Below are 16,671 nucleotides of genomic sequence, written 5' to 3'. Positions count from 1 at the left end.
TCATCGTCCCTTATGCTCCTGTTGGTACAAGGAGGCATGAACAAAAATGTAACGTGAAAAATATTTGAGCTTATTTTGTCTGCCTTGAAACAATAATTCTTGAAAATCACATCATTCAGCTGTGTGATTTCCTTGGGAACCACCCTGCACTCAGGCCAGCACTGATTGGCTGAGAGGTGGACACCTGACCTAAGCTGAGCCAATCAAAGTTGTTCCCTGAAATCTTTTGTTTTTAATTTAAAATTTTAATTTTTGATAATTTCATTCATGAATATTGTATATCATTTATACTACCTTAACCCTCCTTCCCATGTTCCTCCTACTCTCTCAAGTTTATGACCTCTTCTATAATTATTATTGTTTCTCTCTCTCTCTCTCTCTCTCTCTCTCTCTCTCTCTCTCTCTCTCTCTCTCTCTCTCTCCCTCTCTCTCTCTCTCCCCCTCATACCCTAATGCACCTATTTAGTGTTACTCATACAAACATATACATTTAGGGTTGACCATTGGGGACTGGATAACCTGTCAGGGCGCTCACCCTGGAGAAGACTGAGTCTCCTCTCTCAGCAGCTCTTCATCCTGAGGTGGAGGCTTGTCAGATTTCCCCATTTGCATCGCATGTTGACTAGTGTTGGTATTATGCAGGTCATAATTAGGCAACCATATTGCTGAGTTTATATGTGGTATCTCTGCCATGTCGAGAGGACACTGTCTAGTGGCAAGTGTCTTGATCTGGCCTTTGCATGTTTCTTAGAACCTTGGGTGTAAGGGTTGTGTTGTAGATGTACCAAGTAGGCCCAGTCCCTGGAATATTTCCTTGTGGGTACCAGGAAGTTTACAGTTTCTGTCTCCGGTGTCTAAGCAATTGGCAGGAAAAGTGGCAAGTTGGCAATGGTCATGTTCTTGTGCTGTGAAGGAACGTCACCATAGATAAGAAGAATGATGCCAACAAATAGAAGTGGGTGGTGGGGTTGGGTGGAGGACATTTCCTGGCAAGGCTGGAGGTGCCTGGTCCAGCTCTGAGTCCAGCTCTTGCCCTGCCCCGCTACATGGTGTGGAAGCTCTGAAACCATGAGGTCCTCCTTACAGGAATTCCTTTTTGTCTTCACCTCTTTTTGTGTTTTTCATTTAGACTTTTGAAATGGAGCTGGTATCTTCTACTGGGTTTGGTTCCCCAAAAGCTGGTGGAAAATCTTTGATGGTTGGGAGTTCAATACCACTGCCCCTCAACTCATACTGACTTGTAGCCCCACATGCACTCCACTCTCTGTGTAGTGTGAAACTGGAGCTCTGGGCCTAGCTCTTCTTTTTTGATGTTTTATTTTACACACACACACACACACACACACACACACACACACACACACACACACACACTCGTATGTTTGTGAATGTTTTGCCTGCTTGCTTAGTGCCTGTGGAAGCTGGAAGATGGTTTTGGATCTCCTGTAACTACAGTTACAGTTATGAGCTGCCATGTGGGCATGTGAACCAAACCTGGGTTCTAAGAGGAGTAAGCACTTTTGACTGCTAACCAATCTCTCTAGCCCTTCCGTTTGTTTTAAGGAGATTTGTCCTGATGAACTATACTACATCACAGCTCATGCTCTCTCCCAGCTCACCCTTAACAGCAGAGAATCAGAAGCTCCCCCTCCCCTCATCTGCAGCCCACCAGAGAGCTCAGGGCTAGAGAGAGGCATCTCAAATTGAGTTAGGCAGTTCAAGACAAATGAAAAAGTTAGCTTTTTAGGGCCTCTCAGATGATATGGCATTCAGGATGGCAGAGTAATGCCATTTTTCTGTTTCCCCAGAACCTAGTCCCATCCATTATAGTGGGTAGTTACAAGATTATTACATGATGGCTAAATGAGTATTATATTCCCATGTTATAGATGACACTTTGACGAGTAAAGTAAGTAGCAAGATGCAGAGCTGGGTCCAAAGCTTTGGGTCTTCAGGCTGCTTGTCCAAGATTCATTCCTGAAAGTTGGGTCACTGGAGAAAACACCAGCACCACCACCACCACCACCACCACCACCACCACCACCACCACCACCACCACCACCACCACTGCTCATGCACACACAGTAATTGCCTACAAAGCACCCTGTTCTGGAAGCTAAGTGTTAACACATCCCTGCAGGCAGGCTTCACATGTGAGCACAAGAGCATGTTATTTTGAGACTATCTTTTTAGAAAGCTACATCAGTTGAGGTGACAAAAATGGGAAGGGTTTTGTGTACGTGATAAAATATTCACCGTAAAGACTCATGTAAACCGTGCAACCCAGAACAGCAGTTTTTGTGCCAGTCCTGACATACATAGTTCATAGTTCTGTTTGCAGACTTCTGGTGTATGCCAAGGCCCCCAGCAGGGGCCATGAATTATGAGGAGGGTTAGAGCGGACAGTAGTTCTGACCTAAGGAGTATTTGGAGTGTATTATAGGCCTCAAATGCTTTCCATCATTCTGTACTTTTAAATTTAAAAACTATGTGTATGGATATGTGTCTGTGTGGGTGTGTACATGAGTGTAGGTACCTGCCGATGCCAGAAGAGCACACTGCTCATCTGGAGCTGTTGTTTCAGGTGCGGGTACTGGGAACCAAACTCCAGTCATCTCTAAGAGCAGTGCATGCCCTTACCCACCGAGCCTTGTCTCCAGCCCCCATCATTTGCCATTTTATATGCTGTATCATGCTCCATAGCAGCTCTACCAGATGGAACTTTTAGTCATTACAGAAATCTTCTAGATATGCACAATCCAGTAGGGTAGTCACTAGGGATGACTGGAGAATTGAAGATTTTTATTTGAATTAATTTTATAGCCATGCATGGTTAGGAGCTATTATATTGGATAAAACAGCTCTTTTAAATTTTTTTATGCAGTGAGTATTGATTTTCAGTGTTAATTAGCTGATGATTTACAGGCATTCATCAAGCTTGTCATAAAGATAGATACTCCAATAATTTGTCGAAAGTAAGTTCACTAACTCTAGCTGTAACTTTCTTTGGTCTGTATGGAGACCTTCTCAACACATAGTGGGGAATCTGTTAGCCAGGCAGGAGTAAGCACCAAATCCCTCTGTCCTCACCCAGCCCCTCCCTAGGTTCTGGAGTCAGTGGATAGGGCACATGGCCATCAGTCCTTCAGCTGATAGGTTGAGGCCCACTGCATTGTAGAACTGACTTACTTTATGGAAAGTCAGCTGATTGTAGGTGTCAATCACACCTTTAAATTACCCTTTTAGCAATATTTAGGTTAGCATAGTATTTTACCAGACAAGTGATCACCATAGTATAGATAGGGTGATACAAAATTAGCTATGGCAACTCCCTTGTTGAGTTCAGATGGCAGCCTTGAAACTGTCTGTTCCCATCTGTAACAGACTTTTCTCTCTCTCCCACATTACCCATAGCTGTTAGGACTTAAGAAGTAAACCTGACCCGTGTCCCAGTTCTCAGTGGTTTCACTGTGGCTGGTATATGTACTCTAAAATACAGATACCCATTCTAAAATGGAAGTAACTAGTCCATCTTAGATGTTTTGGGAATGTCGTGTGTGTGTGTGTGTGTGTGTGTGTGTGTGTGTGTGTGTGTGTGTAATAAAAGTGATTCCTTGACAATGTAACCAAAGTGTTTTTTTTGTTTGTTTTGGTTTTTTTTTTTGCAATTGAGACTCTTACATAATTAAATTTCAAAAGACACCTTTTCTCTGACATCCTGACTCCATTACCATGGAGTTTGTTCTAACATGATAGGAAGTGTTGGATTGAGTCTTGGCTCAGTCCAAATGACAGTACTTAGCTCTCCATACCTACCTGGAAGTTCCTAGTGTGGTGCGAGTGTATGTGGAGTTAGACTGGCATCGCATGGGCATCTCAGCAGAGGCCCTGTGGTGTGAGGGAAAGACCTTCAGTCCAGGTTTAAGGTGTTCAGGATGAGTACGGCATTGCTTCTGAGCTCTGGGAAATTTGACAGGCTTCCTCTGCTATAAGGGGTTGTTTGGAGGCCTAATAAAATGCATGCAGACGCGCTTTGCAGATGAGTTATACAGTGTTAATTGCTGTTTTGCCTCATTATGATTGTGATTGTGCATGTGATAGTCTGGAAACTCCACAGCTGAGGTGACCAGGTTACTTAAGACTTTGTACTGATTTGATCTCAGGCGCTTGGAGACTGTAGCAAGGCATGAAGTTCTCATGATGTCCAGCTGTAGTTGGAGTAAGATGACCTTGGCTGTATGCAGCAGGGGAGGGACAGGTCTGGAGGGATGTGGGTGAATGTATGTGTAGGTAGGAGAGGGAAGAACTGAGGAAGGAGAGACCCATGTCTCCAGATTCAGAGGCACGGTGGGTGGGTGGTCCAGCAGCTGAGCTCATCGGTCGTACTGCTCAGAACTTGAAAGGACAGCCAGGACTAAAGGCACAAATGTGGGAATAATTAGCCTGATCAGTGTTGAAACTACAGGTTCGAGTCACCCAGAAGAGAGTGAGGCCGAGGAGAGCTGGTGGCCCTGGATGAACACAGATCAATCCCAACCATACCTGGCATTAGTATGCATTTGAGACTTGTTCTGTAAAGGTATTGAATAAACAAGTGAATGAGACACAGACAGGACCCTGATTAGCCTTAGACTTGGTCAGATGACTTTCTGAGAAAGAGAAATGAAAGTGTCTGCACTAGGGGAGGCTGGACAGCAGGAGATGGGGCTCCTAGGATCTAGACAAATACCATCTTTTTTTAAATAAAATATTTTATTTTTAGTTATGTGTCATGTGTGTGGGTATGTGTGGATGAGTGCATGTGCCTGTGAAGGCCAGAAGATCCCTGAAGCTGGAGTTATAGTCTGTTGTAAATTATCAGACGTGTGTGCTGGGAACTGAGCCTGGGTCCTCTGCAAGAGCAGCACATGCTCTTAACCACTGAGCCATCTCTCTGGTCCCCAAATATTGATCTTTATGAAAAAGAAATGCAGTCTTCTGCAAGATGGCTTGCTCTTTCTGGGCAGCCTGTGCTGAGTTCTTGAAAAGTCAGTGTTCCTCAGCCTCATTGTTCCGCAAGGAACCCGCCCGTAGGACAGACACTGAGCTGCGACAGTTACATGAAGAGATGCTTCCTCGTCCCAGGAGGTGAATTCCTGGAAGGCTTGGGATGGAGGGCACATTTTACCTCAGCAGCTCTTGAAAGGGGCACGTGCTTGCAGTACCATGAAATGGTACATTAAATTCACACTGATGTTTGAAATAAAAGATGAATTTGAAGAAATCTTGTACTCCCTGCCCCCAGATTCTACCCTTTCCTTCCAAAGCCCTCGAGTAGGTTATGTGAAGCATAATATTGTAAAAAAAACCCATATTTTAATACTTTCAAGAATACATTCTTCAGTTCTGCAGCAATCCATACCTCAGTCCTATTCTGTTTTATAATGACAGCCCGATGCTTACAGTCCTGATTTTTTTCCCTCCTTTCCTTCCTTCTACACTGTGTGTGTGTGTGTGTGTGTGTGTGTGTGTGTGTGTGTGTGTGTGTGTGTGTGTTGGAGACAGTATCTCACTATGTTTCCCAGGCTAGCCTTAAAAACTCTGTGTAACCCAGGTTGGCCTCAAACTTGTAATCCTCCTGCCTCAGGCTCCCTATGCTGATCACAGTGTGCTGATCTGGGCCAGTAGAGAGAACAAGTAGATGGGTTGTTGAATTCTAGAACAGGAAATGTAATCCACCACCATCTCAATCGTAGAGAGCCCACTCCAGGAGGAAGGGCATACACATGCATGCATTACAGGTGTTCACATACCTACAGGTACACATTAAACATGGCTACCCATCAGACTGTCACTCCTTCACTGTGAACACAACAGTACAGAATACCACAAGCCTAGTGCAGAAGGCCTTACAGCATGCAGAGACAAGGCGGCCCTGGGCCACGATTTGGGCTACAGGGCTCACCTCCAAATGGCTGACTCGGTCTGAGAATCCACATTGCTCACAAGTTCCCTCTGGTGCTTAGGGACCTGGCTTTGATAACACTGGCTGAGAGGGTAAGTTCAGCACAGAGTACTTCAGGGCACAGGAGTCTGGGGTGAGCAGGAACTGAGTGCAGAACCCTCTCCCTTTCTACCCGATGACCCCAGCAGTGTCTGGATGGCCGCCAAAGCCCCAGACTAGCAGAAGACAGCCCGGCAATCATGGTGGACACCAGTGCTATGCCCTGATCTGTGCATGCACACATGCGGTCTGCCGTGAGGAACTCCTGGTTCTCCCGTTTATAGACAGGTCCGGGGCCCCCTGCTCGGACTCGGACTTCAAGCCGAGCTGTTGCCATGGCTACAGGGTAACCTTCGGTTAGGAAGAGGCCCTTTTCTCTGTGGCTGAGCAGTAGGCCCAGGAGCTGTTCGTTCACTTCCATGGGAGGACTTTCTCTTTTTGCCTGTTTTGTTGGGAAGCTCAGAGCTATGCTTTGTGAGCAGTGGCTTTTCTCAGCTGAAGGGCCTTTAATACAATTACCACCTCACTCTTTTCTTTTAAAACTTGGTTATCTGTGTTATCTTTCAGAAGCTTTTTAAAATAATTTCAAAACTAGGTGAATATCATGTATTCATGATTAAGAAGAGGGACTTTGGGGTCCCCCCCCCCGTTTCTTCATGGCCTTTGAAGAGGATTTTGAGCCAGTCATGGGCCTGTGGGTAGGCACATACCTAGCAGTGATGGTGTTCTTGATTGAACTGAGGAGCTGATGATAGAATGCATCTCTCTTTCTCTCTCTCTCTCTCTCTCTGTGTGTGTGTGTGTGTGTGTGTGTGTGTGTGTAAAGGGGCATCTTTCCAGAACAGCTAACACTGAGTGTGGGTAACACCATGGGATAGGCTGGGGCCTGGGTAGAATAAGGGAGGATAAAGCTAGTGAGTCCAGGCGCCCCTCCCGCCACGCCCTAGCCACTGGGATGTGGGCTGTCCTACCCTCCCACAAAGGACTAGAACCTCAGCCCCTCAGCCAGGATCAAGTTGACTTTCTTCCTGAAGTTGGTCCCCTCAGGTTCTTGCTTCTAGTAACAAAGCTGATTAAGTGAGCACATGGAGCACAGACATGTACGGATTGAAAGCCTGAGAGGCGCCCACTGGGCCTCAGGTCTGCTCTGGCCCAGGTCTGGCTTTGAACTCTGACTCTGCACTGCACACTTATGACTCTACCCCTCAGCCTCATTGTCCTCATCTAAAATGGAGACAACCAAAACAGCCATGTAAATGCCAGTGCAGGGCCCAGCACACAGCAGGTCCACAGTAGGCCTACTGCCGTTACTGCTCTGTCTGGCACAGGCTACACTTTATTCAAAACAAAACAAAAAACTGGCATGTACATCTGCAACTGCTCTAGAATTTTTCTAGACTTGTCTGTGTGGAACCAAGATGACCCCGTGTAACACAGGATTGTTGGACTGAGGAGGGCTGGGGGGTCACTCCTCTGGGAGCTCCATGCCAGTACCTGTTGCTGATTCCAGATTATAGTTGATCACTGCAGAATCCTCAGGATTTCTGAGATCATCCGTTTAGCGGTCAGAGACTAACACTTCAGTGGCTCTGAGGCAGTCCTCTTTGCTCATTGGTCCCTCTGCTTGAGCTTGGAGGGTGGGGGATCTCCAGACTGGCTGATTTGCTTGATTTCCTTATACTGTTACTTTCAGTTTCTCTTTCCGTGTTCTTACTACTAAATTCAACTGTTTGGGGCTGTTTTCATGGAGAGGTCACGTGGCACAAGAGGCCTTGTAGATAGATGTTCAGGCTCCTCTTTTGGCCTCAGGGAGTGAGGGAGAATAGCTTCCTGGTTCCTTGCTTGAGATGGCATGCACTAGGGCTTGGGGAGCCACGGGCTTGCTTTTAGCTGTGGAACTGGGGTGGCCTGGGGGTACCGTGGCTTCCTTCAGGCCTGAGGGCAGCACTGGGAAGGATGCCCATCAGATTACTGTCTGCAGAAGGAGGCTCTTCGGACGTGTGCTGCCACCAGGCCGTGAGGGGATGCGGTGCGGTGTGGGAGTTTGTACTCCAGCCTCATGGGAGGGAGGCAGGTGATGGAGTAGAAAGATATAAACCGTCACGTGAACTTCCTCTTTCACATTCTGTTTGTCTGAGCTTATTCTTTCAGATCCTTTTTCCAGCCTCTTAAAAAATGAAAATGAAAGGTTTGGGGAGCTGATCAGCTGGTGCAGTACCCCCCACAAAAGCATGAGGAGCTGAGTTTGGCTCCTCTCAGAACTCAGGTTAAAAACTGAAAATGGCAACACACGCTGTCCTTCTACCGCTGCAGCACTGGGGAGAGACAGGGGTGGGTCTCTGGAGCTGTGGATCCCTGGTCAGTCAGTGGCCAGCTCCTTGGTCTGTCGGCCTGGACAGACAGATGAGTCTCATTGAGAGACTCTGTCTCAAAACCTAAAGGTGGCAAGCAATCCAGGAGGACGCTCGATGCTGACCTCTGGCCTCTAGACTCACATGCTCACATGTGTGTTGGCATCCACATGTTCATATGCCTCCACCAAATAAAGGGGGGGGGGGAGCCAGTGGCTCCTTCCTGTAATGCCAGTACTGGAGAAGCAGGCTCAGGGGGATCTGTAGCCCAAGGCCAGCCAAGACTACATAGTGACACACCCTGTCTCAAAACTAAAAACGTAAGAGAGGGCAGAGCAGCATGACCACTTGCTGTTCTTGCAGAGAACCCAGCACCTGTCTGTGTCAGGCAACTCACAGCTATGTGTAACACGGCACACACACACACACACACAGAGAGAGAGAGAGAGAGAGAGAGAGAGAGAGAGAGATCTTCAATAACCAAATGCTTAAGTTTTTCTAACAGTGAAACCCACCAGGCCTGACATGTCCCTCCAGCCCCTCCAGCCCGATGTCCCTTATGTTTACACTAGGAATGCACAGAGGCCTCAGTGCCTGACCATGCCCATGCCCCATTTACAACACTTCCTTCCTTTTCTTTGTCTCCCAGGTACAGGAGGCTGCGAGCCGGGGCTTGAAGTTCATCAGTGTGGTCCCTCAGTACCAGTCCTCTGTGCACTCGGCAGGCAGCAGCGGTTCAGTGCCCATTGCCAACAGTGCTGCGGATGCCAGGGATGTGAAATACACCTTTGGGGACCATGCATCCTTGGAAAACGATACCCCAGAGGCTGCAGATACGGATGCTGCCACTGCAGACCAGAACCGAAGACCAGATCCCAGCCAGGGCTCCACAGGGGAGGTGCCTAGTGCTCAGCAGCCTGGCATTCCTGCTCCCTCAGAAGAGTCGGGGGCTGGCGAGCTTCCACGGCGGGAGTTGAGCCCAACACTGGATGGGCCAGAGGATGACCCCTCAAATGGACATGAAGGGCTGCACTCAAGGAGTAAGTGTCAGCACTAGGAGTTCTGAGCTGCTTAAAGAGAGGCTAACCGCTTTTTAGTGCCCCCCCACCCAGGGCCTCTTAGGAAAGAGAAACGGAATTAGTATGTAGACACGGCAGTACATCGAACAAGCAAAAGTTTATCAAGCGGCTGTCTGGGCCTCACAGCTGTTTGTTTACCTGCTGTGGCTGTGGATTGTGGGAGGGACAGAGCCCAGTGAAATGGACCAGGGACTCCCGAAGTGCTTCCAGATGAAATAGTCTCATTCCGAGCTCCTGTGTTGCCAGGCACTTCTCTCCCCCTCACAGAGGCAATGTTTGTGAGGCACTCTCCAATGAGCTTGGACATTCCACTTCTGAGTGTCTGCCTAAAACGAGGGTGTCAGAAAGCTGTGGCGGGCATACCGTGCAAGAGCAGTGTTCTGCTTGTGAGGATGGAAACACCCTGATTGCAGGGAGTGCACCATGGGGAAAATGCTCCACCAGGCAGAGGCTACCAGTGAGGGATTTCTTTCTCAGTGGTGATGGCCAGTGCGTTGATGACGTCACATAGCAGCACAGCCACAACAGCTGGCATTTATTGGTACTTCCTGATTACCAGGCTCTGTGCCAGTCTTACGATTCAGATGAGTTCTCTTACCACTTCCGGCTGGCCCACCTGGCATAGGACTACAGGTGGGGTGACATCCGTCCATGATACCGCTCTACTTGGTCTTTCCTGTGTGATAATAGAATAATAGGATTGCCTGAATCTTTCTGTAGTTTTTGTAGTTTCCTTTTCTCTATTTGCCTTGAAATCACATCCATTGAGTGAGGTCCTTCTGTTAGCAATGGGGGCCTCTTCGGCTTTGGAAGGTGGCCATGAATTGCCTGACAGTAGAATACTCAGAAAGCCTCATGAGGGCATCTGTTTAGACCTTTCTGCATCATGTCCCCAGTGACCGTGCTGCTGTATTAACTAGTGCTTAAAATTGACCTCTTACAAGTGCCAAGGGTGCTTGGAGAGTAGGAAACAGGGAAATGGTTTCTTTGGCTACATCAGAACTTCATGAGAAGAAAATTACTGGACAGTCAGTTCTGAGATCTAATTGCAGGGCTGCTCCAAAGAAGAGACTGGGGCTGCCTCAGTGCTGAGATGTACTGGAGCTATCATGTATTCAAGACATTGATCCTTGGTTTAGAGCTGTTCCTATGATTTTCCACCCCACTGAGGTAGACTTATCCCTCACCCTGATGGTAACTCAGATTTAGATCTGATGTGAGGCTCCTGAGAAGCTCCATCTTGGGGCTGGAGACTGTGCATGCTGAATTCTGAGAGAGAGGAAGGGTGTCTGGAACCGTGGGGAACATGAGGGGAACATGTGACTTCCGGGAGCAAGGGGCAGGAGGCAAACAGCACCATTGATAAGAAACCAATGTCTGTGTGCCCCTTCTAGCTAGGACCAGACACATGCCCTACCCTGCTCTATAAAGGACTATAGCTTCCTGTGAAAAGGCTCAATGTGTGTTTGGTGCTAAGGACTTCCTGTGTGAGCTGTTCTTCAGGACCCTGGCTCCACAGTGCCACCCCTCACAGAATCAGACTCTAAGGAGAAAGGAGGCCATTAATCCTGAGAGTCTGTCCGGAGTGTGGATATCCCATCTTGCTCCTAGACCTCAGGACTTTTTGCTTTCTGGGGTTGACCCTTGACCCTCGGAGGCCTCTCCTAAGACTCTTCTCAGATACCCAATACCCTGTTTCTGCCCTGTGGCTCCTTGCCTCCCTCCGGGCCCAGGATCTCCTGTGGCTGAATGTTGGAACCTAACACCTAAAGCACCTCGGCCTGCAGCTCCATTTCCTCAGGACCATGTCCTCTTCTGCAAACTCAAGTCCTTTGGGAAATGGTGGGCTAATTAATGTGTCCTGGAGCCCAGCTGTGAGTGGGAAGTGGGATTTCCTGCTGGTGAGAGGCAGGGGCTTTGGGCCTCAAAGTCCTTTAGTTTCCTCAGGTAGACAGCTACCTCCCTCTGCACATACAACCCAGGCCCTGCCTTGCAAACAGCTCACAGGCCCTCTCGGCCCTCGCTGGCGTATTTGATTATCTGGTAAACATGAGTGACTAGTGGAGGGCACTGGTCCAGTTTTCCCCAGGAGTTATCTCAATTACTCCTCACCACAACTGTGACAGGAGATGCCACAGATAAGGCAAGTTGCCTTCCTGAAGGCTGGACATCCGAGGGCTCTTTCTCCACAGGTCACAGCCCTCACTTGACCTCCAGCCCGTCTCCTGAGCCTTTTCCTGTGGAGTTTAGCTGATTCCTTCCCTGAGGTATCTGCTCACTGCCCTGCCCTGGAAACACCCAACTCCAGCCTGCCGTCCATACCCCTCCTCAGCTCTCCTCTTGACTTTCTGTCAGCCCCGCCCCCCAAACCTCCTAAGGAGGCTGAACTGTTTCTGCCAGGTGGACAACCACAGCAAGACAATTGAAAAAGTATCCAGAGGCTGCCTCCCTCCTAGCCCTCCTCTGTTAATCTGTTTCCTGTGTAGGAAACAGCTAGGCGTGGATCTGGTTGGGGACAGTTCACAGTGGATTTTCAGGGGCTGTAGGGAGAGCAGGTAGGCTGACCCCATCCCTGCGTTGTGGTCCAGGAGTTATAGGGAGAGCAGGTAGGCTGACCCCATCCCTGCGTTGTGGTCCAGGAGTTATAGGGAGAGCAGGTAGGCTGACCCCATCCCTGCGTTGTGGTCCAGGAATTGTACCCTTCTTGCTCATTGACTTGGATTTCTCGTCTGGGAGCTTCCTGTTGATATGAGATCCCTGTGCAATGCAGCCCCAGTACCCCTTGCAACACCTTTGCTCAAGAAGCAAGAACTGCCTGGATGTGCCAGCCAGTGTGGGGGTGAGGTGCCAGCCAGAGTGGGGTGAGGTGCCAGCCAGTGTGGGGTGAGGTGCCAGCCAGTGTGTGTGGGGGGGTGAGGTGCCAGCCAGTGTGGGGTGAGGTGCCAGCCAGTGTGGGGTGAGGTGCCAGTCAGAGTGGGGGTGAGGTGCCAGCCAGTGTGTGTGGGGGGGTGAGGTGCCAGCCAGTGTGGGGGTGAGGTGCCAGCCAGAGTGGGGTGAGGTGCCAGCCAGTGTGGGGTGAGGTGCCAGCCATTGTGGGGTGAGGAGCCAGCCAGAGTGGGGGTGAGGTGCCAGCCAGTGTGTGTGTGGGGGTGAGGTGCCAGCCAGTGTGGGGTGAGGTGCCAGCCAGTGTGGGGTGAGGTGCCAGCCCGTGTGGGGTGAGGTGCCAGCCAGTGTGGGGGTGAGGTGCCAGCCAGTGTGGGGGTGAGGTGCCAGCCAGTGTGGGGGTGAGGTGCCAGCCAGTGTGGGGTGAGGTGCCAGCCAGTGTGGGGGTGAGGTGCCAGCCAGAGTGGGGTGAGGTGCCAGCCAGTGTGGGGGTGAGGTGTCAGCCAGAGTGGGGGTGAGGTGCCAATCACCTTTCTGGCTGAGAGGGCTCTGTTCAGTGGCCTCTTAGGCACTCCTCCTGATGTCCCCACCTGCGGCCACCAGCTTCTACTTTGTTCTAGTAAACTAACCTCTTACTAGATTTGGGCATGAGACGAGGGTTTGAGAGGCGTGAAAACCTCTGGACTCTGCTGCTCACTGGCTGGGATTCTGAGAGGTGCAGCCGGCCCTGTCAGGCCTAGAACTTCCTGTGGAAGCTGAGAGAGTGGGGTGTGGTGGGAGGTCACGCCTTGCTGTGGTACCTGTGTCTGGATCTGCCTCAGCGCTTGTGACTTCATTACCATTGGCTGTTGCTTTGTGTGCACTGGTCTCTGTCCTCTGCTGTCATCTCGGGTGGCCTCACGCTAGCCCGGAAGTGTGACGCAGCCTTGGTGGGGTCCTCCCACCACACACAACAGCCCTGCCTCAGTAGAAGGGTTTCACCCTAGTTCCCCCTGCCCATGACCTGAGCAGCCCGCAGTCCCCCCAGCTGTGCCTGGTTCTCCCAGTTCAGCTGACTCCTCCAAGTCTGCCTTCTGATGACCACAATTCAGATTCAGTTCTCAATTCTATTTCCTCCAAACTAGAGCTCTCCTTGGAAACTGAAATCCCACCAGCCCCTGTGGCTCTTTCACATGATCCGGCTCTCTGGTTCCATAACTGCAGACAAGCAAGCTGCAGGCTTCCATCGGAACTATGTAGTTCAGCACTCAGGCCCAGGGGTGGGACCCGGAGCTGCGTGCCTTTCCTTTGCCCGCTTCCTACAGCATGGCAAGGACCATCTGCCTAGCTGTGCTTGGCCAGTCCCAGCACGGGTCTCCATGTCCTCCACTTACCCGTTCAGGTCAGTCACAAACGTGAGGCGCCTCCCATGGTACAGGGACCGTGGAGAGTGTAAGAATTGTAAATGAAATGTGATGAGGCCCCACAGCACAGGAGCACGGGAAGATAGTCTGCTGCTCTTGGGTTCTCTGCTAGCGTAGGCCTTCAGCCGTTCTCAGAAACAATGCCTTCCTTTGGGACTCTCCCACATCTGGAAAAAGCTTCCAGCTGGGGCCATGGTAGAGTTATAGAGCAGCTGAGAAAATTTAAACCAACTTGGGGCTCCTCTTCGGAATCCTTGGTCCCTGTTCACATAAGAAGTGGGCTGGAGTTTGGGGGGCAGGAGAACATCAAGCACATCAGTTTCCATGGGATGGAGGAGCTGTGTGTCTGAGATCAGGTCTCGCCCAGTCTCCTCACTGCAACGCTTCTGTGGCCCTCCTCACACGACATTTCCCTCTCCTTCTGAAAAATGGATTCCTGTTTCTACCTTCAGTCCTGCCTCCCAGGGAGGATGGAGCCTGGAAAGCTTAGATGCTGCAGGCCCTTCCCACCTTGTCTGGAGTGCTCCCTCCTCCACCACCCCGGCCTTCACATGCCCACCTTGTCTGGAGTGCTCCCTCTTCCACCACCCCGGCCTTCACATGCCCACCTTGTCTGGAGTGCTCCCTCCTCCACCACCGCGGCCTTCACATGCCCACCTTGTCTGGAGTGCTCCCTCTTCTACCACCCCGGCCTTCACATGCCCACCTTGTCTGGAGTGCTCCCTCCTCCACCACCCCGGCCTTCACATGCCCACCTTGTCTGGAGTGCTCCCTCTTCCACCACCCCGGCCTTCACATGCCCACCTTGTCTGGAGTGCTCCCCTCCTCCACCACCCCGGCCTTCACATGCCCACCTTGTCTGGAGTGCTCCCCTCCTCCACCACCCCGGCCTTCTCATGCCCACCTTGTCTGGAGTGCTCCCCTCCTCCACCACCCCGGCCTTCTCATTTCTCATTTCAGCTTCGCTCCCTTTCTGTTTCATTATGCATTGCGGAGAGTGGTATTTTTATTGCACATGTACGTGGGGACGATCCTTCTGTGTTCAAGTACTACCAGGTGTGGCCACAACCAAATTCCCACTCACCTCTCCCAGTGCAGCAGCTCTGAGTTCTTGCTCATACTGCATTGTGCTTAGTGGTAACTACCTACAGGGTCTGTGCTCTGGACCAAACCTGAGTACGGTTCTGGCCAGTAGTGTTTCAGGAGTGACTTTCAGTCCAAGCAGATGGGTACCTCGGTTGTCTTGTCCTTAGTGGATGTGTCTGAGGTGAGGTCCGCCAGTGGCCCTGGGTCCCTGATGAGGCCCCAGCTGCCCTGTGCTAGCCCGCTCTTTAATATGGCCTCCATGTGTTCATCTCATTCCCACCCCGTCCTTATCTCTTGCAGCACTTCTGTAGGGTGTGCGGAATGTTCTGTGATAGCCATATTCGGGGGTTTGAATGAGTGAATTATTAGGTATGCAGCAAGCCAAAGTAAAGTAATAAATAGCTAATGGAGGGTAGGTAGGTAAACAGACAGACAGACAGACAACAAAACACCATTAAGCCAGGTGCTTACAACATCCAGCCGAAATCGGTGGAGGAAGTCGAGGCAGGTGGCTAGAGTTCTGCCTGAGCTTCCTCCCGTGGCTGAACTGGCCCTCGTTCCTGCTGTGGGCATTTTCCTGTCACGGGATAAACAATAGTAACATCTGCTGAGTTTGCATTCTGGCTCTTCTCAAGGACAGTGTTTTCACTCTCTGTATTCCTGTTCTCTCCTCCCCGTCACTCACTCAGTTGAGAGGAGAGCCCTTACCAGACAAGTGTTCTTGGAGGACACCGGACACAGGCATGCTTGGGTTTGAAATAGGGGCAGGCAGACCCACCTCAAGAGCTGGCTTCTCTGTGAGCTCAAACAACCCGTGACAATATGTTACATATTACATAGGAGATATATTACAATAGTATCAACTACTCCTATGGGGAAAGCTTGACCCACCATATCAGGCTATTCTTAGCAGCTGCTGCTTTTATTGAACTTCGGGTATGAAGGACTAGAAGACACCTGGTCACCCAGCTTATTCCTGCCTTAGCCTCAGTCCCCAGCTTCTTTTCTCACATCTCCAGCTGCCTTGTGTCACCCCATTCTTCCGTCATCCTGGAACAGTCTAGTGATTGGATCTGCATGCACCAGTACCTAGTTTCCTGTTTGAAATCATTTCTAGGATAGATACAGCGCCTTGGGTCAGGCAGGTGGACTGAAAAGATGGTTGGGTTTAGTGACTGGTCTGGCAGTTTTTGCATACACTCCAGGTGGCAGTTTCCAAAGATAGGCACTGGTTCTGTTGGATGGAATAGCTTGATGGAACTCTCGGTCACTTTAGCTGTTGATGACAACAGGTCTCATGACTCAGGAACCTTACCAGTGCTTGACCAGATGGGGCTGGGGGATTCCCTTTGTTCTAGAATGCATCTCCGACATGAGAAACTTTTGGGGTATTACCTCCTGGCCCGGCATGGCAGTATAGCAGGCAGGAGTGCTTTGTCTCTGTGGTCAAGAATCAATCTCTCTTTTTAAATCCTTTTATTTAAGTAAAGGAAAGCGAGCCAGTTTAAAGAAAACGAATGTGGGGTTGGATCCCTGGGTAAGAGTGCTTGCTGTGCAAGCGTGACAGCTTGAGTTTGGATCCTCAGAACCCAAGTAAAAAGCCGGGGTGGCTGCGCATGCCTGTAAAGCCACCACCCAGGGTGGAGGAGGCAGAGCCTGGAGTGCACTGCTCATGCAGTCTAGCCTGAGTGGCAGGCTTAGCGAGAGACAGCATCTCCAGGCAATCGGCAGAAGCAACAAAGGCGACACCTGACGTTATGCATGCACACGTGCAACGTGCATGTGAGTGTACACACACACACACACACACACACACACACACCAGCTAGTACTTAGATACCACCCAAATGTCACAATCCCGAAATTTGAGAGCCTACATCCCAGAG

The 16,671-nt window shown here is 50.2% G+C and overlaps 1 protein-coding gene across 2 annotated transcripts in view; it reads left to right on the top strand.

Annotated features, from left to right (window-relative positions):
• Rftn1 (raftlin, lipid raft linker 1) overlaps positions 1-16,671 on the top strand; it is a 199,942-nt gene that overhangs the window by 125,083 nt on the left and 58,188 nt on the right. For both annotated transcript variants that reach the window (XM_052745605.1, XM_052745607.1), the window contains exon 5: positions 8,984-9,374. In XM_052745605.1, the coding sequence (XP_052601565.1) occupies positions 8,984-9,374 (391 nt within the window). The remainder of the gene's footprint in view (positions 1-8,983; positions 9,375-16,671) is intronic.

Source organism: Peromyscus californicus, unplaced genomic scaffold, assembly GCF_007827085.1.
Source record: "Peromyscus californicus insignis strain IS unplaced genomic scaffold, ASM782708v3 Scaffold_19__1_contigs__length_69161282, whole genome shotgun sequence".
In the NCBI taxonomy this organism is placed as follows: domain Eukaryota; kingdom Metazoa; phylum Chordata; class Mammalia; order Rodentia; family Cricetidae; genus Peromyscus; species Peromyscus californicus.
The sequence above is the reverse complement of the archived record's forward strand: the minus strand, read 5'-3'. Positions and strand labels throughout refer to the sequence as shown.